The following is a 25,110-nucleotide window of genomic DNA, read 5'->3' on the forward strand; positions in this document are numbered from 1 at the left end:
TGGTGCTGGTCCTCTTTGCTCCTGGCAAGCTTTACCTGTTTTAGGCGAGCCCTCGCATCGTCATATTTCCCCTTTTCCCTTGCCTGCCAGGAAGCTCAGGTACGCCTACCAATCTCAACTTAGATTTGCTGGAAATTAAGCAACCATTTCTTTGGTCTCCCCCAAGTCCCCCCACCGGGTGAGAGGCACCCCACCAGCTACTGTAGATACATCATCACCTTTAATCTTCACAGTAAGTCTACATCATACACAACAAACCTGCTCTATTTTGCTGATAGGGAAATGGACTCTTAGGAAAGTTTCTTCAATCTCCCAAGGCTTTGAGATAGCAAATGGCAGAGCCAGTGTTCAAAACCAATAGTCCAACTCCAAAGCCAGTTCACACACAGCCTCCTCCTTCACGACCCCCACCCCACCACGCTTTGATATTCTAGATCTCTCCATAAACAGCCCTATCACAGCCCCAGCCTTCCTGGCCAGGCCCTCAAAGCCACTTAGGAAGCAAACGGGTAATAAATAATAAACAAGTGACTATCCAGCCTCACTGCCCCTCCAGGTGACACAAACCCATTAAAGCGACCTGCCTGGCACGAGTCCTGGTTCCCGGGCCCTTGCCTAAGAGGATGCTCTGGCCCCTGAAGATCGGGTGTGGCGGGCCGTGGTGGGGCTGATCAGAGGGGACTCGGAGAAGGGTCCTGGGTCCCCTCACAGAGTCAGAGTCTGCACCTGCACCTGCAGCCACACTGCCCCTCCCAGTGGCCGGGGTGCAGGCTGGCAGAGGGTCCCATCCTGTCCCAGTGGCCGGGGTGCAGGCTGGCAGAGGGTCCCATCCTGTCCCAGTGGCCGGGGTGCAGGCTGGCAGAGGGTCCCATCCTGTCCCAGTGGCCGGGGTGCAGGCTGGCAGAGGGTCCCATCCTGCCCCAGTGGCCGGGGTGCAGGCTGGCAGAGGGTCCCATCCTGTCCCAGTGGCCGGGGTGCAGGCTGGCAGAGGGTCCCATCCTGTCCCAGTGGCCGGGGTGCAGGCTGGCAGAGGGTCCCATCCTGTCCCAGTGGCCGGGGTGCAGGCTGGCAGAGGGTCCCATCCTGTCCCAGTGGCCGGGGTGCAGGCTGGCAGAGGGTCCCATCCTGCCCCAGAGCCCTGGCCCCTCCCCAGCATGGTGCAGCGTGGAAAGGAATGGATGGTGGAACTTAACCCCAAATTGCTTCCAATCCCAGCTCTGTGCCTCACAGGACAGGCGGCCTTGACTTTTCCAAGCATCAGTTGCTTCACCTGTAAAATGGGCACATCTAAAACATCATGCCAAGTCACGGAGCCAGACACAAAGACCCACACGTCGTACGAGCCCATTCACGGAGAATGCCCAGAGCGGGCAAACCCACGGAGAGTGGACTCGTGGCACCCGGGCTGGAGGGAGGAATGGGGAGGGGCCGCTAACGGGTACTCGGTTTCTTTATGGGGTGATGAAAACGTGCTGGAATTAGTGGTGGTGGCTACACTCTGTGAATGTACTAAAAACCACTGAATTGCATACTTTAAAGGGGTGAATTTTTATAACTCCATTTTTTAAACTCATGCATCTGGACAAGCTGTAAAAACCACCCAAAAACTAGGTCTGTCACCACCAACCTGCTGCCTTCCCCCAGGAAGGTGTCCTCCCTGTCCCAGCTCTGGCACTGCTGGCTTCTAGGACAGCCCAAGACAGAGGATATTGAATTCAGCTGGATTCAGTATCCCTGGGCCCCATGCAGGGTGAATGCCAGCTCAGCTGGGTCCCTGTCTGCCTCTCCCCATCCCCAGGCCCTGGGGCAGACCCTTCCTCCCCTCTCACCCTCCCTTGCCCGACGCCTGGGTGGGCTCAGGTGGGAACCACAGAGCCGCTTGGCTCCCAGGCTCTTTGGATCCAGCTAGTGGCAGGGTAAGGGGACTGTCTTTGGGGTTGCCCACCCCCAGCCCGCTGGAGGGCTGAGTGCGTGGCTGTGTGACCTGCCCTGGGCACACACCTCCGTGGGCATCTCGTGGTGAAGGCAGGATTTGGGCATTTCCCGAGCCCCGGCTGTCCCCAACAGATGCCCCCTTAAGGCTCCTTCTGGGCTCATCCACTGTGCACGGCCCTCACATGCTATCTTTGACCCTGACACCCCCAAAGCAGAGTTCTCTGGGCCTCTGCCCCTGCTTCCTTTTATGGGGTGAATCATAGTCCCTACAAAGATACGAAGTTAAACCCCAGAATCTGAGCATGTGACCTTATTTGGAATTGCATCTTTGTAGGTCCTGATTAAGTGATTGAGAGGCAGTCAGGTTAGGATGAAATCGAATTGAATTGGGGGGCTAATTTCACAGCCGGCATCCTTATAAGAGGAGGGAAATTTGGGCACAGACACACACAGGGAGAGGTTACATGAAGACCAAAGCAGAGATTGGAGGGACGGCAGCCACAAGCCGAGGGCGCTGAGGGCACCGAGGGTATCTGGCAGCCACGAGGGGCCGGGAGAGGCAGGAAGCCATCCCCCCTCCCCGCAGCTCTCAGGGGGCCACAGCCTGTCAACGCCTTGATCGCTGCAGACTTCTGGCCTCCGGAACCGTGAGCCGACACGTTTCTGTTGTGTGAAGCCACCCGTTTGGGGTGACTTGTTACAGCGGCCGCAGGACCCAATACCGTCCTTGCTCACATTGGCACCACAAACCCTTCGAGCTGAGCCCAAGTGAGCAGCGCAAGGCGTCCATTTCACCCGCATCTTCACGATGAAAAGAAATTGCCCCAGTCTCGTGGCCGGACGCGACAGCCGCCCGGGGTCCGCCCGCGGAGGGCCCCTCCTGCCCGGCGAGGGCGCCCATCAGAACAGCTCCAGGAGCGCGGCCGCCGTGCTCTGCCCGAAGATGAAGGTGCCGAGCAGCACGGAGAGCACGCCCCAGGCCTCCAGCCAGCACCTGCCAACCAACGCGGCGCGTCAGCCCGGCTTCTCTGCATTCGGACAAACAAGCCAAGCTCACGTCGGAAACTTAGAGCGCTGCCTCCTCTGGGCCCCGTTACTGCATAACCTCCTGCTAACCCAGCATTTTGCCAAAGAGAAAGAAATGGTGGGAGGGAGACGCTGGTTTCAAAGTCCCTGCGCCTCCCTGCTCCGCTGTGTCTAGTGAAACCCCCTGAAAGTGAGGGAGGGGACAGAAGCCCTGGGCACTCGCCACAGGGACGGCGGCGGTTGGGGGACGAGGCTGGAGGAGGCAAAGGTAGCCGGGGCTGGCGGCCACCAGGGCCACATTTGTGAGCCTCCTGATGTCGCCAGAGATAACAAGGTGAGAGCAACAAGACTCCTGCGAACCGCGGGCTGTCCACAGAGGCCATGGGATTGGTTGCCAGGGAAGGAGCATCTCTAGCCAGGCAGCATCTCAGCCTCAGAGCCACAAACACCCGTCCATCTCAGGGGACACGAGCCCAGCGCTCCCCGGCAGCCCGGATGGATCAGGAGGACTAACGCAGTTTTAGAAAGGAAAACATCTGGGAAGCTCATCTGTAAAAGCTGCCATGAGCTTGGATCAAGGGATAAAAACAGAAGCAGGAAGACTCTGAACGGTGCTCCAGGGCAAGAGCCACCTGGGGGGGCTGCCAGACATTGGGGGGTTGCTTCTAACTTAGGGGGCCCAAGTTAGGTCTAGAGACATCCAGAGAAAGTGCTGCTGCTCCCGCAGGGGACCACGCCCAGCCTGCCCCTGCGGACGAGGCAAGCCTGGCCCCGATGGGGCTGAGGAACGCGGCACGGGCCCACAGCTGGGACCTGAGTCCACACTGCTGTCACCACACGCATCTGTCCTGGGCTGAACGGTGACCCCAAAATCCACGTCCGCCTGGAACCCTGAGCTTATTTGAAAACTGGACCTCTGCCGATGTAGTTAGGTGAAAGGTCTTTACACGTGACGATCATCGGGGTTTGGGGGGCCCTACACCCAGGGACAGGCAGAGGGAGATCCGAGACGTGGAGACGCAGGGGGAAGGCAGGGAAAGACACAGGCAGAGACTGGAGTGACGTGGCCACAGCCAGGGAGCACCTGCAGCCCTGGGAAGCCGGAAAGGCCTTCAGAGAGCCTGGCGCTGCTGACGTCCTAACTGCAGACTTCTGGCCTCAGAACGGTGAGAAGATACATTTCGGCTGCTTTAACCCCACCCCACCCCACCCCCCATCCTAGTTTGTGGTCACTTGTTACAGTGACCCTAGGAAACTGATACAGCATCTCTTTACCTTCCCGGCCTCAGTGCTCACATCTGCGGCATGGGGATCAGAGTCCCGCGGACTCTCTGGGGCCCCAGGGACTTGCCAAGGTGTGGCGCGTCATTGGTGCAGGCATTGTCCTTTCCGGTGGGGTCAGACAGAGCCTCTCAGTGACAAAGGACGAGGTGTCAGTCATGCCTGCCTCACAGGCCGGCCCAGAGGTGGCGGCACTCTGATAAACGTTAGCCAAATGAGAAGAGGATCCCAATTCTCTCATCCCACCAGCAGCGTGTGCCCGGGAGCCGGGCGAGCTCGGGGCCTCGGGTCCCGTGGGCCAGAGTGGAGTCCAGCTCCGTCCCCACTGGCCTCCCAACCCACTCCCCTCATCCGCAGGATGGAGACATCCCGATACGGCAGGGAGGTGAGCGTGTGGAGGGGCCTAGCGAGGGGCCTGGTACAGAGAAGCCACCCAACAAAGACCTGCGGCTGTCACGATGGGACACCCACCACCCTGGCATCCGGCCTGCCACGGGGCCTCCGTTACTCAGGACCAGCCTGCACCCCGATCCTGGTGGGTCCGAGCCAGGCAGCAGGGCAGGCTGAGGATGCACCACCGGGGCCTCCAGAGGCTGAGAAGACCCCGAACCCACATGAAGTTCCAACCACAGACCCTCGGAGAGGAAGGGAAGGCCGTCGCAGGACCAGGTGTCACCAGCCCTGGCTCAGACACCCTCACACCATGGTACAAGCCCCCTCCCCGGGGCCTGTGGGTTTCTCCTCTACAGGAGGAGGAGGATGACGGGCAACAGCATGTCCTCCACGGTCCCCTGGAGCACTCTCACACCCAGGTTGCCACCCTCATCTTGGGGACACTTACTTGGCTCTTGGTCCTACGGGCTCGATACCCATTGCACAGATAAGGCACAAACCTGCAAAGGAGACACAGAGTCACCCCCAGCTCTTCCTCATCAAGCCCAAAGCAACAAGAGCCCCCAAGAGCCATCCCCAGGGACTGGAAGGCCAGCAAGGCTCTGCCCAAAGGTGGCCCCACTGGCTCCATCCCCCCGGAGAGACAGCACAGGGCGCTGGGTGAGACTTTGGCGTTGGAAAGACCAGGGCTGCAGTCCCAGCTCGACATCCTCCTCCGACTTGGCCAGAGGTGTGATAACAATGTGGCTTCCCCCAGCCTCAGCCTCTGGGCGAGCAGGGACTGCAAGGAGATGGGGAGGATCGGAGCCCGATGCCGGGAAGTGCTCAGAACTAGCAGCAGCCACTGTTTTAGTTCCCTCTCTTTTCCCCCCTTTTTAAAAATAGTTCTGAGGGGCTTCAAAGCCAGGCAGCCCTGCCTCAAGCTCCCACAGAATCCTCTCCCGTCCCAAACCCGTCCTGGGCAGCGCTTTCCGGCGCAGGACACAGCTAGGGCTACAAGGCGCCGCCCAACACGGTCCCAGACTTGATGCAGCAGCCCAGACCCAGGAGCCGGGGGAGGAGCCGTGTGCGGCGCCCCTCGCCATAGAAGCCCCCCAGAGCCAGGGCAGAGTGGGGGGCCGTCCCTCCAGGCAGGTTAGACTCTCAAGTTCCCACGTCAAGGACAACCCTGATCCTTAACTCGCCCACCCAGAACCTGCTGATCATAGCCCAACTCGAGTCAGTCTGTCTGATGACTGAAGTCTCTCTGGGGTCCTCAATTCCTCCACTGTGTGCCAGGCTATCAGTGAAGCTGTCACCACCCTGAGTGAGGTTTCATTGCCCCGTTTGAGTTCAGGGGAAACCTTCAAGAGCCTCTACGTGTCCTTTCTGTAAGTTTCCACACCAGGCACCCACTTCTCACCTGTTTGCCATGGCTGGGTTGGGGTGTCAGGGACACCTGGCTAAGAGTCCCCAAGTTCAAGGTCTGCTGGACGTGGGTCTGCTCACAGAGCACACACTGATGGAACCCACCATGTGCTGTGCGCCCACTGCGTGCTGAGAACCTACTATGTACCAAGCACCGCTGTGCGTGGAGCCTGCAACACCCCATCGCTGAGGGCCTGGGCACCCGTGGGTCCCCGCAACGCTCCTCCTGCCTCTGCTGCACCCCCAGCCTCGGCCGTGCTCGCTTCCTGTCTGGGCTAAGGCCTGGCTGTTTTGATTAGAACTTCCCGCCGCTCAGTAACAGCGGGAAGGTGTCGTGTGGCACCAGCCACGGCAGAAAGGGTGTTCGGCTCCAGCTCCTGGACCCAGGATGGGAGGGGGCTTCCCCATGTGCCTTTTGCACCTTGGGCCGTGTGACTTTCACACACTCGATTTTTTTTTTTTTTTTGAGACAGAGTCTCACTCTGTTGCCCGGGCTAGAGTGAGTGCCGTGGCGTCAGCCGAGCTCACAGCAACCTCAAACTCCTGGGCTTAAGCGATCCTCCTGCCTCAGCCTCCCGAGTAGCTGGGACTACAGGCATGCGCCACCATGCCTGGCTAATTTTTTGTATATATATATATTTTAGTTGTCCATATAATTTCTTTCTATTTTTAGTAGAGATGGGGTCTCGCTCTTGCTCAGGCTGGTCTCGAACTCCTGACCTCCAGCGATCCACCCGCCTCGGCCTCCCAGAGTGCTAGGATTACAGGCGTGAGCCACCGCGCCCGGCCTCGATTTTTTTTTTTTTTTTTTTTTAAATAAAACAACATCCTGCCGCAGAAGGCAGAGCTGTAGAGGGGACGAAGTGTGGAGTTGACCGCCAGCCTCACTACTGTGCCCCCTGGGGGTCTCTGGGCCTCAGTCTGCACGATGGGATGACAAAGGTACGACTGGCAGGTGCCCTGGCTCAGCCAACAGGGCACCCGAGTGGGGCCCTAATCCTACCCACGTGGGTAGGTCCAGAACCTCGACCTCCAGGGCAGGTGTCCCCACACTCGTGAGAGGGGAAGGCGGGCGACTCACCTGGGAAGATGAAGATGAAGAAGGAGCTGAGGCCACCGGTGATGCTGACGATCTCGCTGAGGTCGGGCACGAACAGGGCCGTGGCGAGCGTCACGGTGACCCACAGGACGGTCAGCGGCATCCGGACCCACGGCCCTGAGGGGTCGGCCAGCGCCCTGGGCCCCCAGGCTCCCCAGCAGCTCCTCCTCCAGAAGTCCTGCATCACCAACCTGGAGGCCACGCCCAGCAAACGCACCTGTCCCCAGGGGCTCCAGCCTGCACCTGCTGGCACCGGGCACCCCCCCATCCGCCCCGAGTCCCCCCACCCCCGGCAGGGCTCCTGTTCCACAGCCAGGTACCCGCTCCCCAGGGGACCTTGCCAACCCTCAGGTACTCTGCTACCAGCAGGCAGCCAACGGGGCAGGGGGTGGGCACAGGCTCGAGTAACACTCTGAGTGGCTTTGGGGAAACTTCCTAAATCCTCTGTGCCCATTTCCCCCTCTATACAACGGAGATGACCCAGGGTCCTGTGACATGCAGCAAGCAGCACATGCCCGTGACACGCGTCAGCGAGCCAGGCCTCACCTCCCCAGGAAGAGCACGATGGGGTAGACAGTCACGACGGAGACAGCAAAGAGGACCCGGGCAACGACAATGACCACGTCATCGCCTGGGTAGGACATCAAGACGTCAGCAGAAACTTCTGTCCCGAAGGTCAGGAAGCCGTAAGCCCCTGGAGGGGGGAGACGGAAGCCGGGGGGGGGGGGGGGGGGGCGAGGATTAGAAAAACGCTGCCCCTCCCCAGCATGGATACAGGCTCCTCCCCCACCCCCCAGGTTCTCCTGGGGAGCTGACAGAAAGTTCTGGAAGGGTTATCCCAAGACTTTCCTGCCCTCAGCCTACACGTGACTGTGTCCCGTCAACTCAAAACTCCCGCAGACAAATCTGCCACTTACACTTCTTTCAAGTCGCACGGAGCGTGTGGCGACCGGAAGCATAAAGCCCTTTGAAAAATGTAAACTCACCTCCCGGGCCCCGCCCACCTCACTGCTGTGACGGCTGAAGCCACTGGCCAGGCCCCCGCTTTCCAGGTGGGGACAACCCAGTCGCAGGGTGTCAACAATGGCCCAGAATCACACAGCTAGTTATGGCAGAACCAGGACCAGAGTGCTGGTCTTCTCACCCTGACACGATGCTGCCTCTGTCACCCTGTGTCACCTGCCTTGTCCTGAGACATCACCTCTGGCCCTTCAGGCTTCTCTCTAAGCCCTTCTAAGAGGTCCCAGGACCTGGTACTTGGGCCGTTTGGAGGTGACACGCCATCACTGAGTTTACAAGCTACTGCCCTGATAAACTGACCCCAGGACTACAGACTGGCGGGGCCTCTCCTGCTAGAGAAGGTCACTCAGCAAGTCTTGGGTTCAGTGTCTCAGTCCGTTTTCTGTTGCTTATAACAGAATACCTGAAACTGGGTAATTTATAAAGAAAGGAATTTATTTTTCTACAGTTCTGGAGGTTGAGAAGTCCCAGGTCAAGGGGCTGCACCTGGTGACAGCCTTCTTGCTGGGGGGGACTCTCTGCAGAGCCCCAAGGTGGTGCAGGGTGTCACATGGCAACAGCACCGAGCACGTTAGTTCAGATCTCTCTTCCTCGCTTTATAAAGCCACCAGCCCCACGCCCACGATAACCCATTAATCCATTAATCCATGAATGGATTAATCCATTTATGAGAGCAGAGGCCTCATGACCCAATCCCCTCTTAAAGGCCCCACGTCTCAATAGTGCCACACGGGGGATTAAGTTTCAGCATGAGTTTTCAAGTGGACAAATATCCAAACCACAGGCACACAGGAGTCTGAGGCTGCCCGACAGATTCGCCACACACCAGGAGCTTCCTAAATCAGAGCCCTGACGGTCGGTAAAAAGTACTAGAGCAGAGTGGCCACCCAGAAGCCAGCCGTGCCTGAGACCTGGGTCTGTGCCTTGGATGTGCTGTGTGACCTTGGGCATGTCACAGCCCCTCTCTGAGCCACACATTCATCACCTGTGAAGACCCTGTGCTTATCACACAAAGTTGTGAGCCCCTAAATCATGTCCATGAGCATTTTTGTCAAATACCGCCCAGATAGAAAGTTATATGACCATCACTACTGCTGTCGGTTGAACAGTGCGGGTGGAGGGAGGTGAGGTGTGTAAAAAGAGCAGGGGCTTTAGAGACAGCCAGCCCTGAGTTCGGGTCTCAGCTTTGCACATCTAGTAAAGACTTTGAACAAGCCCCAGAAGCCCTCTGAGCCTCAGTTTCCTTGTCTATGAAATGGGGCCTTTTCCTGTGGGGAGCCAAGGATTATTGAAGTACAGGCACTCAAATCACTTAGCATCACGCCCCGCACGTGGTAAGCTCTCTCGAAACACCCGCGGTTATTCCCGTTTCTACGGCCGCTCCCCTGTGCACCTGCGGGTGCCCCAGGAAGGCCTTACCCGTGAGCGAGTAGATGAGGCAGCAGGCCAGCAGGGACAGCGCGGAGACCAGCGCCCAGCGGGACAGGCTGCGGTGGCGCGTGCTGCAGTAGACGGAGACGGCGGCCTCGTGGCACTGGAAGACAGGGGGGCTGGCTCAGCGGGGCTCAGGCCAGCTGCACGCGAGACTCACCCGGGACAGTTTAAAAAGATGGGACACTCCCCACGTGTCCACCAAGAGTAGGAGGCCTGAGTGACGAGCGATCGCATGACACTGCCGTGTGGAACGTGATGTGGCTCTGAAAGGCACAAAGACGCCACGCACCCCAACTCCGAAGCAGCTCACAGAAACGAGGTCGAGCAAAAGCAGCCAGACAGGAGAGACCGTCTCCACTGATGTGGAGTTCAAGTTCAAATACAGATCTAAACCGGGGTTTCTCAGCCTCAGTGCTGTTGACGTTTGGGTGGGATGATCCCGGGGTGGGGCTGCCCCATGCGTTGGAGGGTGTCCCTGCAGCCGCCTCCGCCCGCCTAGCCGCGACACCCAGACTGTCTCCAGACACGGCCAAGCTTCCCCTGGGGACACAATCACCCGTGGGGAACCAGCTCTGTGGTGACAGAGGCAGAATGGTGGTTTGGGTGGGGGCAGGAAATATCACGAAGGGGTTTCCAAGTGGGGGGCTGACCACATCACACAGGAGCACACGTACTTACGACCCACGTACTTTCTGTGCAATAGGCCCTATTGTGATGAGAATTTTAAACGTAAAACACACACGGCCAGTGCCAAGAGCACACCTGCGACATGGATTTCATCTGTCTGGTCCCGGGCACTGGTGTTTTACAAGCAGCCGAGGGGACTCGGAGCCAGGACTGAAAGGCACCGCTGTGCCCAGACACACCTATGGGTACTGGGCTCTTCCCAGGCTCCTGGGACACGCCTCCCACCAACACGCACACGCGCTCACTCCTGGTCAAAACCAAACGTGCTGGTGCCTCCCGCCCTGCAGGCTCCCGACTCGCTGCGCTCAGACTGCCTGGGTCTCTGCTCGCTGCCTCAGGGCCTTTGCCCATGCTGTTCCCTCTGGCTGGGGTTCTCTCCTAGTCCAGCCAGCTCCTACCCATCCTTTAGGAATCTTCCCCGCTGGGCCAATTTCCTCTCATATGGCACCGTGTCCCCCGTGAGCAGGTGTGGGTCTGTCTGTTCAGCATCTGTCAGCCACACGATGGCAAGGACCACATCTGCCTTGCTCAAGGCTCTGAATTCGGGCCACGCCTGGAGCCTGGCACAACACAGCTGGAAGAACACGCGGGGACACGCACTCAACCATCCTGCAAGGGCGCCTCCACCCAACCCCAGCTCTCGGCACTCAAATCTCATGAGTCCCACTCAGTGCAAGCCGGGGAGGCCATATAAACAGGTCCCCCACCCATGAAGCACACGCTCTGGAGGTGGTGGTGGCCCTCCTGCCTCATCCTTGCCCAGGCGAGCTCACACTTCCCCGACCCACTGGCCCGGGGCTACTGTGTGCCGCTGCTGCTGTCCTGGGGTTTCCCCGGCCGGCAGGCAAACTCAGCCAGGCAGTGGGGGTCCCTCGGTCAGGGTGGCAGACCCTGTGGGTGAACACGCCACCTCCGCACTCCTGCAGCGCTGCTGGGGTCACCCCACACCCTGCTCAGGGCCCCGTGGACCTGGCACCTTAGCACCCGCAACAGCGACCTCGCTGATACCCCGTCCCTGCTCCGGGACAGATACCAGCACCCCAGCCCTGTCACAGGCTCTGCTTTCCAGGGAGCACCAACGACCCACCGGGGGAAGGGAGTCCCCCCTCCCTCCTGTTTCCCTGCGACTCCCGAGCTGGGTTTCACTGGTTTTATGAGGGGACACAGAGCAGCCCCCCGAGGGCAGGCGGCCCCGCTGGGACAGCATCTAGGAGGTGGTGGCGGCGTGGAGGCTCTCTAGTCACCTGGTGATGGGAGGAGACGGGGGAAGATGACAATCCCCACGAGGTGGGAGCGACCCAAGTGTCCACGAAAGGACAAACGATGCACAGAACGCAGCCTGTCCACTCAGCGGAACGGTGCTCAGCCGCATGAGGAACGGCGTGCCGGGGCGCGCTACGACACGGGTGCGCGTCCGCGGGGTCCACAGAGACGGAAGCAGATGCACGGCCGCTGCGCTGGGGGGTGGAAACGGGGAGTGGCTGCTAACGGGGAGGGGCGTTTGGGGGCGAAGGCTCTGGAATTGACTGCGCTGATGGCTGCACAACTCTGAATTGTGGCGCACACTTCACATGGGCGAACGGGATGGGATGTAGATTCTACCTCAATCTAAAACCCAGAACCAGAAGCCACTGTGAGGCCACACTAGGGGAGAGTGGACCCCACCCCCCTCTGTTCCTCCAAGACCCCGCTCGCCGACTCTGCACAGGCTGGGGGCTGCCCCATTGCCAAATGTGCTCGTGTTTGGGGGAGGGTGGCGTGCGCGAGTCAGGTCAGACTTCCTGATGACAGCAGGTGACCCTCTCCTTCCTCGAAGCCCCCTCCACTCTTGCTCCAATCCCCACCACCTTTGTCTGCATGTATTTGCCACCTCCTGCCCCCGACCCCCGACCCAGATCCCCAACTGTCCCTGCTAGGTTCTGGCAGCCCCCACCCGGTCACACCCCACCGGCCTGCGCCCCCGCCCACACCATGAATTCCTGCCCTTCCCAGCACATCGCGGCCTCAGCATCCCGTGTCCCTGGAAACCGCAGCCGGTTGCTAGGAGAGTTGGCGAGGCGGGAGGAGGCGAAGGTGAGGGGGCACCCGGCCCCCGCGGGCATCTGGAAAGCGGCCCCAGAGGAGTCTGCGGCACCATATGGTGCTTGGGCAGAGACGGGGATCGTTAAACTAAATCCAGACAAACAGTTGACAGCAAAAATCAGCTCCTTAGATCTTTCAAAATATTGGGCGTGCAAGAAGCAACATGAGAAACCCGTGTGAGCCGCCTGCTAAGCCCAGCAGCGGAGCAGAGCCATTTGTAGGGGAGAGAAATGGAAACGGTTCAGGTTTTTTTTTTTTCCCCCTCTCAAAAGGCTTCTCAGAGAGAAAACACAGAGCAAGGACAGGAGCCGCTGGCTGCTGGGGACGGGAAGAAAACGACTCCAGGGCTGCAGAGCTGAGACGCTGTTGTGAATCCTGGACTAACATCCCCTGGGGACTTGATCTTACTTGGTGGCAGTTTTGTTGGTGCTGGTCATGGTGGTGGGTGGCTTTTTTTTTTTTTCTTTTTAGGAGATAGAGGCAAATATTCTCTAAACTAAGCAATGAACGAAAGAACAGTGTCCGCTGCCACCTGCTAGGAGGGCTGGGGGAACCCACGACCGCCTGGACACAGGGAGCTGGTGCTCCACCTCTCCTCCCCCACCATGGGTGGCATCTGCCACACCAGAGCCTTCTGCAAGTCCCCAAAGGTCCCTGGGACCTTCCCCCACTCTGTGCTGTCCTCTCAACCTGGCACACCCTGCCCCCTCCCTGGCCACCTCCCACATGTCCTTCGAGTCCTCCCAGGTGCCACCACCTTCGGCAGGCACCTTTGCAACTGCCTCTCTGCCAGGTTCCATGTCCAGAGCCCTGTCCACACCCTCATGACACTCTAGTCACAATTCTGTACATCCTTCCCCCTTCCCTGCCACTCAGCCCCTCTAGACTGTGAGCCTGTTGAGACGGAGCTTTCCTTTCCAAGGTCCCGGGACAGAATCCACCCACGTAAGGGTGTGCTGCAGGGCCAAGTGGGCAGCCAGGTCCCCAGGCATGGTGACAGTCCTGTGAGGACTCTGCAGAGGTGGGGACACAGCTCCCAGACCCCCACTGAGACCCCACAAACGTGGTGCTGCTGTTGGCCGTCGGGGTAGGGGGGCTGGACTCCTAAGTTCAATGGCGATTCACGCCCCCCAGAGCCCGGATGCCAGCCCCCCGGCGAGGTCTCTGAACACAGCCCACGGGTGTCGCAGCCCAGAACCAGCCCTCAGACTTCTCCTGACAGGGAGGCCCACCTCTCCCAAGGGAACACAGAGTCACCCACAGCCTCTGAAAATGCCACTCTCTTCAACACAGATGCTAAAATTACCTGGAATCCAAAGCAGATGGTGGGGAAGACACTAAATGCAGAGGTCCAGGAGGAAGGGCTGTAAAATAGACATGAACGGGCGTATATTAAAAAATAATTAGATGCAAAACAACCTTCAACTGGAGAGGATGAATTTCAAGTGACACCAGGAAAATGTACCCGAGTATGGCTGCAAGATATATTTTTAATGACCGTGTCCATGACTGTGTTTTTGGGAACGAGAAAAGGATGCTTGTTAAATGCTGCACTTTCTAAATATGTCTTTGCTGACATTTGGCAACATGACATTCTCCCCGTGGGCAGAAGGAATTCCCAGCTTCCCCTGAGGCTGCCCGTTCAAGGCGGCCTGGCGCTGGAGGGGCACAGGTGGCGTCTGCCCGACAGATCCCCAAGAGCACAAGGATGGTTTGACCTCCATCCGAGCCACGTGAGAGGACGGAGATGTGCAGAGGCAGAACCTTCAGGTCAAGCTCTCTTAGGGACCCTCACCTGGTCCCCAGCTTTCCCTGACAAGTTTTGTAGATATAGTCAGTTAAATTAAGATGAAGTCGTACTGGATCAGGGTGGGCTTGAACTCAATGACTGGTGCCCTTATAGAAGGATGCAGACACACAGACCACCACGTGAAGATGAGGCAGAGACTGCAGTGACGCATCTGCAAGCCAAGGGACACAGATTGCTGGTGGCCACCAGACGCTGGGAGAGGCAGGAAGGATCCCCTGCCCCGGGAGGGAACGTGGCGCCACTGACACTTTGACTTCAGACTTCTGGCCTCCAGAACTGAGAGAGACATTTCTGATGTTTTCAGCCACCATGTGTGTGGTCACTGGTCCCAATGACACTAGGACACTCACACATCCTCCTAACTCACCGCCCTTCTGTTACCTTCTCCTCCTCCTCCTCCTCACCGCCCAGTGCTGGGTACCACAGGCTCAGAGCACAGACCGCAGCGCTCACGGCCTTCGATGCCTTCTCTGGCCAACACTGACTACACTTCTCCCTCCAGCCCAGACCCCTCTGCCCGAGCCCCAGACACACACATCCGACCAGCCTCTCAGCATCTCTCCAAGATGTCTCAACACGGCATCTCCACCCCACCCAGGAGCTCAAGGTCACCTTGGCTTACTCGCACTCACTCCCTGCTTCCGACCCATCAGGAGCTCAGGCCCCAGAACTCGCAGGGCCTGGCACAAGGTGAATGTGCTGGGCCCTTTGGTGGACAAGGACTAAGGATTTTAAGACAGTGACAGCAGAGGGTTAAACTGAGTGTGGGGCCCCGGGCGACTGCACACGTCACACGCCCTCCAGCCAGCCCTGCCAGTAGCAAACCTGATCTCAAGAATGACCCCGAGTCTGACCACTTCACTTCTCGTGCTGCCTTCAAAACCACCTGCTCCGAGACCTGGATCCGGGAGGGGCCTCCTACCTGGTCTCCCTGCCCGTCCCAGGCCACAAGCAGCTCGAGTGATCCTCTTTAGAACAAAGTCCCATCGCACCCCTGCTGTGCGGAAAACGCCGCAGTGTCTCCCAGCTCAGCCAGAGCAAAACGGAAGTCCTCCATGTGGTGCTGAACCCACCCCATGACACCCCAGACCCCTCTCTGCCCTCGCCCGGGCTGGCCTCGCTGTGGGGACTTGTCTGCAACAGCCTAGGAGCCCGGGCTGGTATAGCCGTTAGTGATTTTGTGTCCCCTGGCCTGTAACTGGTCAGCAACTGCCCCACCATCCTGCAGAAGGACAGGGACCTTCCTCTGCTTCATCGCCCCAGAGAGAGGAAGGGCTGCGTGGGGTGGAGCCCAGGCTCTGCCGCACACTCGGGGACACCTCCCCCAAGTCTCCTCTGCTCCCCTCTGCACCTCCCCCACCAACCCTGGAAGCCACCAAAAGCCGCTCCCGCAGACTCACCTCAGGGAGGGACGGGGCTCTCGGACCAGGCCCGGGGGCCGGAGGTAGTACTGCACGGTGACAACCAGGGCCAGGTAGCAGGCGGCCAAGGTGCCCAGGATGCTGCGACAGACAGGGACAGCGTGAGGGCCTCGTGGAAGAGCGACACAGGCCGTCAGCGCACAGACCGTGGGTCTGAGCCCCAGCTCCACCCTTGCAAAGCCCTCCGCCCAAGCCTCAGTCTCCCGGTCTGTACAATGGGGACTGCTCCCTGGTCCAGACATGGGGTGGGGTAGACAGGCTCCGTTTGCTGCCTGCTGTCTCTACGTCCGGTTTCCGAGGCGAAAAGTCTACTGTCCATGTACAGCCAGGGAAACAGGTGCAAGGCCTGGGTAGATAATGTTGCCAGGCTTTATTTTTTCAAAATATGCATAAAGCCTCAGATCACAAGATTATTTTTTAAAAAGTGTGCATCTCTCTCTTGACCTCTGTCCCTCTCCGTGCCTGTGCGTGAGTTAAAAGTCTATAACAAAGAAATAACAACCGTGAGTAGCACGTGGTGCCGCTATAGGTAGATTTCTGTATTTGCTCGTCTGTGTTTTCTATCATGGACGTGTCATTAGCGTAATTTTCCCCTCATTTCCCCTTCTGCAAATGGGAAGGCCAACCCCGCAGCCCCTCCAGTCCCAGGCGGACAGAAACCCCAACGGCACCGGCGCCTGCCAAGGTGGGGCCTGGCTGGAGGCGCCGCAGCCGTACGGTACCTGGTGTGTTTCTGGAAGGCGATCTCCCGTGGGGCGGACAGGGGCAGGACGAGCAGGGCGCAGAGCAGGGGCAGGGTGAAGCGCTGGTCGGCATACCAGGGCCGCGGGGCCGGCGGGGCGCCGGGCAGGAGAGAGTCACACACTGGTGGGGACACGGAAGGGGCTGAGCCACGGGGCACACGACAGCCACAGGGCTCCTGACCACCTGGTGGGGCTGGACGTTGGCACTAACTCTGGCCCTAGGCCCGGGGACGGATGACAGGTGAGATGGGGAGGGCCATGGGCCCCCCCACGAAGGAAGGAACCCACCACGAGAATCCATGCACAAACGGCCGAGCTCTTCCACCGTCCGTCCGGGCACGGCTCTAAGTGGCAGGTGCGGCCACCAACAAGCAGACAAACCACGTGCCCTCGAGGTGTTCTGGGAAAAGGCCCTTCTGGTTCCGCTCAGGAACTTAAAAGGCATCTAGGGTTGACCCGGGGCCTGGAGGAGCTTTTGGACCGCGATGCTGGGCAGATGCTGGGCTCTGCTGTCGCTGCTCAACAAACTGCCCCAAAGCTCAGTGGCTGGGAACCACCACCGTCCCGTGTGTCACGGATCGTAGGGAAGAACTGGCCCGGGGCTGAGCCGGCCCCTCCTGCTCCACGTGGGATCGGCTGGGGTCACGTGGGCTGGCCGTGGGGCTGGTCTGGGGGCCCTCGATGACTCCACCCCACACCAGATACCTGGTGGGGACACCTGGGCCCTCCCTGCAGTCGTGGGCTGGGGTCGGGGGTCTCTCCCACATGGGCCCTCCACCAGGCGAGTCCACCCTCTTCTGTGGCAGCTGGGGGACCCCAGAGACCAAGGCAGAAGCCGCCCATCCTGTTAACGGCCGGGCCCGGAACTGGCACCGCATCCCGCCCATCACACTGCTGGGCAAAGCCGCCCCAGGGTCCACTGCATTCGAGGGCAGGGGACACAGACCCCACCAACCTCTCAGGGGAAGGAGCACCAAAGGATCTGGGACCGTTTTTATTCTGCCACAGTAAGACGGATAATTTGGAGCTGATCTCAGAGGCAAGACAGACGGGGGAGGGGAGGACAAAGGCAGATGACTCGAGGCTGCAGCCACGGGGACCATGCGGGGGAGCGGCCCCCCCCCCACCCTGCTGCAGGGGAGGCGAGAGGCGAGAGATGGTTCATGGCCCGCTGGGGGTTGTATTGCTGCGACATAAACCCTTTTGTGTTCTCAAACGTTCCACAAAGTCAGCCATGCAAAGAAATAATTGCTATTTCTATTGAAATGACACAGGGGAGAGTTCTACGGCCAGGTCCTATACAGAGGCATCTATGAGTGCGGGCAGAGGAGGTGTCTGGACCAGAGACACCAAGAGGATGCCCTAAAGGGACCCGCACGTGCTGTGGGGTGGGGCCCGAGCCCTTCCTATCTTTTTGGGCTGCCTGCAGCTAGGAAACCCCAGCTCTGACAGCAGACTACACCAGCTCCTTCCTAAACCCAAAATTTATTAGGACATTCCCTCAGGTCCTCTGCACCAATGACATGTGTCATTTGTACCCAACTCAGACGATGACCACTCCCCAACCTCTATTTAGCACCCCTCTCGCAGAAGCTTGGGCTTGGCTACAAAAGACACATCCCAGACACCTAACCAGAAACACGCAAGCAGTGCTCCCTCCACCCCGGTGAGCCCACCCAGGGCTGGGGTGGCTCGTATCCTGATCAGCATTACTAACCAGTCGGGGTGCTCAACTCCTGATCCTCAGAATCCTTCTCAACACAGCAACACTATCTGTCCCTGGAGCTGAACGTGCCACTGGCAGGCAGGGAGTTTCTGTGCCTATTTACCCACCAAGAGGTTCAGCTACACCCACCTGGGAGCTTTTAGGTATGACAGGGTTGCCCAAGATATGGCAGCTTTTCATTTCAATATCCTACAGCCAGGGACCTTTTCGCTAATGGGTCAACAGATGGAACAAATAAATTGCAAGATGGGAGACCTCAGTTCAACCCTATCGATAATTACATTCCAATTAGAAGTCTGAACACTCCAATTAAAGGTCTGAGACTGTCAAGATGGATAAAAAGCAGGACCCCGCCATATGCCGTAAGAAATGCATTTTAGGTTAGGTTCAAAGTACAAGAACAGGGAGAGCTACACATAACACGAGTCTTATGTTAACAATAGCAGAGACAGATTTGACGCCAGAGATAAAGATGAATACTTTATAATAACGAAAGAGTGGACCTAATCACAGAGCTCCAAAAGCCACGAAACAAAGACTGACAGAATTAAAGGGAGAAACAGGCAAACCTGAAATCACAGCTGATGATTTTCTCTTAGAAATGGATAGAATAATCACTAGACCAAAAGAGCAGTACGGTTGCTATGGAAGATCTGAACACAGCTGTTGGCTGTCTTGACCTAAGGGACGTTTCCAGCACACTGTGCCCAGCACCTGCAGAGCACACGTCCTCTCAGAGCACGGGGGCTGCTCTCCGATACGAACCACGCCCCAGACCACAGCGCAAGTCTCAACAGATCTCAAAAGACCGAAGTTACACAGAGTGTGTTCTCTGACCACAACCCAGTTAAGGAAGAAACCAAGCAGGAATGTGGAAAACTCCCAAATAACTGGAAATCAAACAACACAGTTCTAAACGTTGCAGGAGTCGGAAGAAGAAACCACGGCAAAAATTAGCAAATATTTTGAATGGAATGACAATGAAAATAAAGCCCATCAGAATTAGGAAGTGGCGGCTAAAGCAGTGCTTGGAGAGAAAGTCTTGGTTGGGACTAGAGGCCAAGGTTGTGTGGGGGCTGGGAGCCTCAGGCATCCCAAAGTTAAAGGGGGCTCCTGCCTCTCTCCCCCCAGGGGCTTCCTGCTGCGGCTCCACGTCCTTGTCTGTGAAACGGGCTGTCTCCACCGGACACCCCAGCTGTAGCCACGCCTCTCATGCCTCCAACCCCATCGTGCCGGTCATGACCAACTCTCAGCCTCCCTTCCCCACCGTGTTATGAGCCGGGGTGTGGTCTTGGCCTCCACTGCCCCCTCAGGGCCCAGGCCAGGGCCTCACCACCTGCTCGACCCCACAGGTCATCAGGGGCCACCCCAACTCCGGCGAAGGTACTTACGCTTCTCCAGCTGGTCCCCGATCACCCTGAGGAAGGCCACGGAGATCATGAACAGGTTGACGAGGAAGCAGACCTCAAACAGCTTCCCGACGGCGGGGCCGCACAGCCCCCTCACCACACTCTGGTAGGTGGCCTGGCCGCTGACGGAGGCCGCGTAGCCCAGGACGACCAGGCCGCTGACCAGGAAGACCAGGGAGACCTGCGGACGGGACCCCGAGTTGTGGCACCCTCACGGCCCATCCCCCACCTCGCATGCCCCCTCTACGTGGCCTCTGTCCGCAGCCTGGGGGCCCCCAGCAGCCCTGCACCCAGGGCTGCAGAGCAGGCAGATTCTGACAGCCTAAGGCTGTGAATCTGGGGTTCCAGTACCACCCTGCCCCCGCAGGACAAATGAGACATCAGAAACCCAGAATGTTTAAATCTCTCTCCTAAAACCTCCTGGGTCGTGTGCGGCAGGAAGGTGGGGTGCTTGGGACCCGGAGGGGGAGCAGGCAGAGCTGGGTTCGGATTCCGACTCTGCCGCTGACCTGCTGCGCTGCATGAGGCAAGTGGCAACCTCTGTTTTTCCATCTGTGAAATGGGGACGCTACCGCCCACCTTGCAAGCTGTTGGGGCACGTCAGGACTGAGCAAAGCGTGAGATGCACTTGGCTCAGCGCCTGGCACGTAGTAAGTGCTCAAGAAATGGTGTTTTCTCTACTGTAGCTTAAATATTTTTCCAATGCTTATTATGAAAGATTTTCAAGCCTACGGGAGAGTTGAAAGAATCTTACAGTGAACACCCACCGCAGACACCCACCCCCTAGGTAACAGCTCGAGCCATCCACCCACGCCTGTGTGGCCAACAATCCATCTTAATTCTTGCATTTCGAAGCAAGTTGCGGATATCAGCATCCCCCTCCCCCTGCCCGAATACTTCAGCACACCTGTCACTCGTTGGAGCACCGTGTCTGCGTACAGCCCTTCTCTCTCGGGTGAAAATTGACATATAACGAAGCACACAGAGTCTCACGTGTATCCTTAGAGGAGGTACAAGTGCACACACGTAACCCAAACCCCTACCGACAGGCAGAGCCTGACCACACACCCTGCAACGGGCTGCCGGTCCCTTCCCAACTTCTGCCTCCGTCCCCTCCGCAGATGAAACCGCTGAACTAAAATTTCCCTACATTTATACACTTTCGTATCTGGCTTCTCCCACTCAGCATGTTTGGGAGATTCATACACATTGTGTCAGTTTAGTCCCGTTTTTGCAAATAGCCCATTGTGTGAATGGGCCACAGCTTGTTCGTCCCACGTCCTGCTCCCTCGCACCTGTGAATCCCGCGCGTTGGCAAGTTCTTGCAGATGTCAGTAATGAGCGTGATTGAATGGAAAGGGCCTCTGCCCGTGTCATGATGGGCCTCGAGATGAGGTCATCTTGGATCATCCAGGTGGGCCCCAAACCCAGTGACAAGTGTCCTTGTAGAGACGGGAGAGGGGCAGAGACCGGGGTGAAGAGGAAGGCCTGGGCCCCCGGGAGCCAGGGGAGCCTTCAGAGGGATCGAGGCCCTGCCCACACCCCAACTTCAGGCCTCTGGCCCCCAGAGCTGTGGAGAATGCGTGTACTAAGCCCCCCATTTTGTGGGTATGTTACACCAGCCCCTGTGCAATACTGTGGGGGTCCCCAACGACTCTCACCCACCAGCCTCCAAGCTCCGTGAGGACAGGACTGTGACTTTTCTTACCATGTTGCCCCAGAGGGGTCTGGCACATGCAGGCCCTCGGCAAACAGCTGTGGTTGGGGGAGGGGGAGCTTCAGCCCGAGAACCATCCCCCGGGACGTGGTGACCTGGAGAGGGGCCCCTGTCGCTCTGGGCAGCTGCCAGGCCGGGCCTCTCCGCAGCTCGAGAGAGGGTTGGTCCTGCTGTCATCAAATGTCATCAAACCTCCAACCCTGATGGGGTCAGAGACCTCCAACCTCCACCCACTGACGCTGCTGTGGTGGCCATGTTTAAACACTTCCAGGCAGAGGTCGCAGAGGCTGAGGGGGGAGGCAGGCTCCCCCAAATCTTCCATCATTCATGCTCAGGTCACCCACCTGCCCCACCCCATCTCCCTGGCAGCTCTGGAGGGACAGGAACGGCGTGTGGTGGTGGGTGGGTGCCAGTGGCCAGCCTGGCTCTTCCCCTTGTCAGCAGTTTCCACTTGTCCGTGTTGGGGTCCCCTCTCCCAAGCCTGCTGGAGGCAGGATCTTCAGACCATCCCATGCAAAAGCAGCCGTGTCGCTCAGGATCGAGTCTCAGGCCCACTCAGACCCACTGAATCGGCGTCTGCATTTCAGCAAGAGGCCCGGGACATGGCCACGGGCAGAGCTGAGGGAGCAGGGTCCACCTCTGGCTCACAGCCCCTCCCGGCTGCCCTCGGACTGGCCATGACCCCCCCATCACGATCCCTTCGTGGCTGGACATCCGGCTTCCTCCTCGTGGTTCTTCCAGCGGCAGCCGCACTGGGGCGCTGCTCCACACACGGGCACAGAAGCTCGTGCCGTTTCCACTGGGGCTGAGCCTGCACGTCACCTGCTCGGAGCATCTGTCACACGACCCTCCCAGCACAGTGACACCTGGAGCTCCAACTAGCGACGCAGGTCCTGTCTGATTTCCCATTAGAGCGTCCTGAGGACAGGGACCACAGTGCCTCGTCCGCCCCACGCCGGGCACAGAGCAGGCGCTCGGCCAGCCCCGAGGCGGCGTGGGTTCCCCTGGGCACCACACGGAGTGGGGCTTGGCGGTTTCCAGAGGGATGTGCAGGGCCTGTGGGCCCAGACGGTTGGGACTCGGCTACCGTCTTCTGGCTGCCATAAAACATGTGTGACACGAAGCTCGTCAAAGAGCAACGCAGCGGCTCCTGCCGGCCCAGGGAAAGGCATCTGAGACAGCAAAGCGAAGCTCTGCTCCTGGTGGCTCTTCTCCAGGGGGCGCAGCCCCTGGGCTTCCTTGGAAGGGAACCCAGGCTTGGCCGCCAGCACGCAGGAGGCGGCGATCGTCTCTGACGCTACGCAAGGCCTGGCCCAGCTCTGGGGGCAGTGGGCGGGGGCGTGAGGATGTCACGCCAGTTTTAGGCTCCGTCTGCACCCAGCGTTTCAGCTTCAGTGATTGCGCCGAGACCAGCAGGCCAGGAAGAGCACCTGGCGCGGCGGGATGCTCAGAGACGCTCCTTCCCAGGTGAGAAGCAGGTAAACCAGACTCACCTGCGGGCAGAGGGCGTTCTCCACCCAGGGCTACCGTGGCGTCGTCTTCCCCCATTAGCTGAGCGGGACGGAGAGTAGAGTCCCAAGGGTGTACTTTAGAAGGCGGACAGCTCTGCACAAGCAACGCAGAGGACCCCACCCAGAAAAACCAAACCCATCTCCCACCTGCCCTAGGAGACGCTCCCCCCCTACGGTCCCTGAGAATGTTTCCCAGGGACTTACCAGCTCCACCAGGAAGGCAGGGACGACTCCGCCCGCTTTGTGGAAGGCCCAGGGGAAGTTGAGCAGGCCGGCCCCCAGCGCGGACTTCAGGAGAATGAAGACGGCGCCCACGGAGGACAACGTGGGGGCGGCCACCGTGGGGAGGGGCTTTTCTGCAAGGCCTCTGCTTTGGGCCTGGCCCTCCATGGCTAGAGCAGCGGGGGGGTGAGGGAAAGGACAGTCTGCACACGGTCTCCCAAGTTCACCGTGTCGCTTCTGAGACCGGCCAGGCCCCTCTCCCGGCTGGAGCCAAAGTGTCCATCTCAACCTCCCCAGCCCCCTCCTCCCACTCCGCCTCCCTCGGCTCCGCCTTCCCGAGGTGGTGCTGGTCCCTCCCCAAGCCCCACTTTATATCCTCTTCAACCCCAAGACGACCCTCACCGCTTCCTCCTCCCTCCTCCCCATCACCCCCACCTGCCACTCCTTTGCTTCCAGCCAGCTCTGCACCCACCGCGCCCCAGCCCTCACCGCCAAATCCAAACTTCACGGTGCCAGACGGTCCCAGGCTCACTCCAGGTGGTTCAGCTGCATTTCCTGGGCCGGAGGGGTGGGAGAGGGAAGATTCCAGCTCACCCAGGGTGGGTGAGTGAGTCATTAACGAAGACAGCCCCCAAGAGCATGGATTAGGGGCCATTCCCCAAACCTACGATGATCAAAGTCACCTGTGTCAAAAACGTGCTGCTTTTGCAACTTCTGATCTGAGCACGGGAGTCTTAAGACCCTCATCCCCTGCAGGCCCCTCCCCGGGGGTGGGGTTTTCTCAGGCCCTGGAGGGTCCCGGGGGGGCTCAGCTGGAAGCAATGGAGGTGGGGGACACACCTGATCTCACCTGACCTCCGCCCTCAGACGCCTCTCCCAGGCCCCGGCCCGAGGGCAGGGCTGGAAAGTTCCTGGCTTCCCCGTCTGCAAAGGGGCCGGGCCACGAAGTCCGTCTCCTTTCACCATCCTCCTCCTTCCGGCTCCCACCCGTGCTCCTCAAACGAACCTGTGCACGAGTTCGCCTGGGGCTTGTTGAATGCACGTTCCGATTCCTTCCACCTGGGTGGAGCCCGAGAGTCCGTGTCTCTAACCAGCTCCGGGGCGGGTGCTGGTCCCCGGGCCGCACTTTGAGTAGAGACAGGCTCTCTCTGACCTGACGACGCGGTCAGCTGAGATGGCCTCTTTCCGGAAAATGCAGGCGCATGAAGGTCTAAACCTGGAACATGAACCTGTTTATTCCCGGAACCCACCTGGTTCATAAACGTCAGTTGGCATCAGAATCCCCCGCAGGGCTTGTCCACACACACAGTGTCGGCCCATCCCCAGAGTCTCGGACTCGGTGGGTCTGGGCTGGGCCTGAGCGTCTGCTTGCTAACGTGTTCCAGGTGACGACGCTGGGTCCCCTTTGAGCACCGCGGCTCCGAGTGAAACGTCTTCACTGCCGGGAGCCTTGCCTCACCCTGTCAGTCCTATGTGTCCACACAAGGTCAGCCCCAAAAGGCTTTTTCTGGACGCAGTTTCTAACGGTCCGACCCCTGACTTGTGTCGTCTCGCCTGTGGCCCCACGTGGCGGGTGCTCAGTAACTGCTCCCGGCTGAGCGTCCAGCTTGTCCTCATGCACAAGGCCAGGAGCACAAGGCTCAAGGCTGCTCCATGTCCTGTGTGGCATTCACGCCGCCACCGCGTAAACATGCCACGAGAGCCAGGCCTTGCACAAGTGTTCACGTTTATTCCCAAGGGGGCGTCCCCATCGTCCCGGCTGTCCCCACCACACAGAACAGGATCTGGGCTGAGGTTGAAGATGGGGCTCAAAACGTCACAGCCAGCAAGCGGCAGGATCGGGATTAACTCCCGAGTTGGTCTCATCTCAAAGGCTGTGATGTCGCGCTGCCTCCCTGTCGCCATGCCGACTCAGCGTCCAGGACAAGAAGTGATGATCGAACGAGTGAGTGAATGAATGCGTGAACACAGACCCCAGAAAAGACAGAACAGGGAAAGTCGTCTGGTTTCTCCCCCTGTATTAGGCTCCTGTGGCAGCTATAACCAAGTGTCACAAACTTGGTGGCTTAGAACAACAGGAATCTATTCTCCGATGGTTTTGGAGGCCAGAGGTCAGAGAGGGATAGACAGGGCCCCCTGGGTAATCCAAGGAGATCCCATCTCAGGATCCGCAGCTCAATTACTGCT

General features: G+C 59.0%; 1 protein-coding gene across 1 annotated transcript; it reads right to left on the reverse strand.

Moving 5' to 3' along the window:
* Positions 1–2,835: 2,835 nt before the first annotated feature.
* On the reverse strand, positions 2,836–23,091 carry SLC38A8 (solute carrier family 38 member 8). The gene is made up of 10 exons (XM_069497786.1): positions 22,906–23,091; positions 19,456–19,654; positions 16,318–16,459; positions 15,575–15,676; positions 13,671–13,728; positions 9,581–9,695; positions 7,688–7,835; positions 7,124–7,332; positions 5,084–5,135; positions 2,836–2,929 (listed from the first exon to the last, which is right to left on the reverse strand). Exons 1-10 carry the CDS (start codon positions 23,089–23,091, stop codon positions 2,836–2,838), a joined length of 1,305 nt encoding a protein of 434 aa, XP_069353887.1.
* Positions 23,092–25,110: the final 2,019 nt, after the last annotated feature.

The sequence above is a fragment of the Eulemur rufifrons genome, chromosome 23, assembly GCF_041146395.1.
Source record: "Eulemur rufifrons isolate Redbay chromosome 23, OSU_ERuf_1, whole genome shotgun sequence".
NCBI lineage: Eukaryota > Metazoa > Chordata > Mammalia > Primates > Lemuridae > Eulemur > Eulemur rufifrons.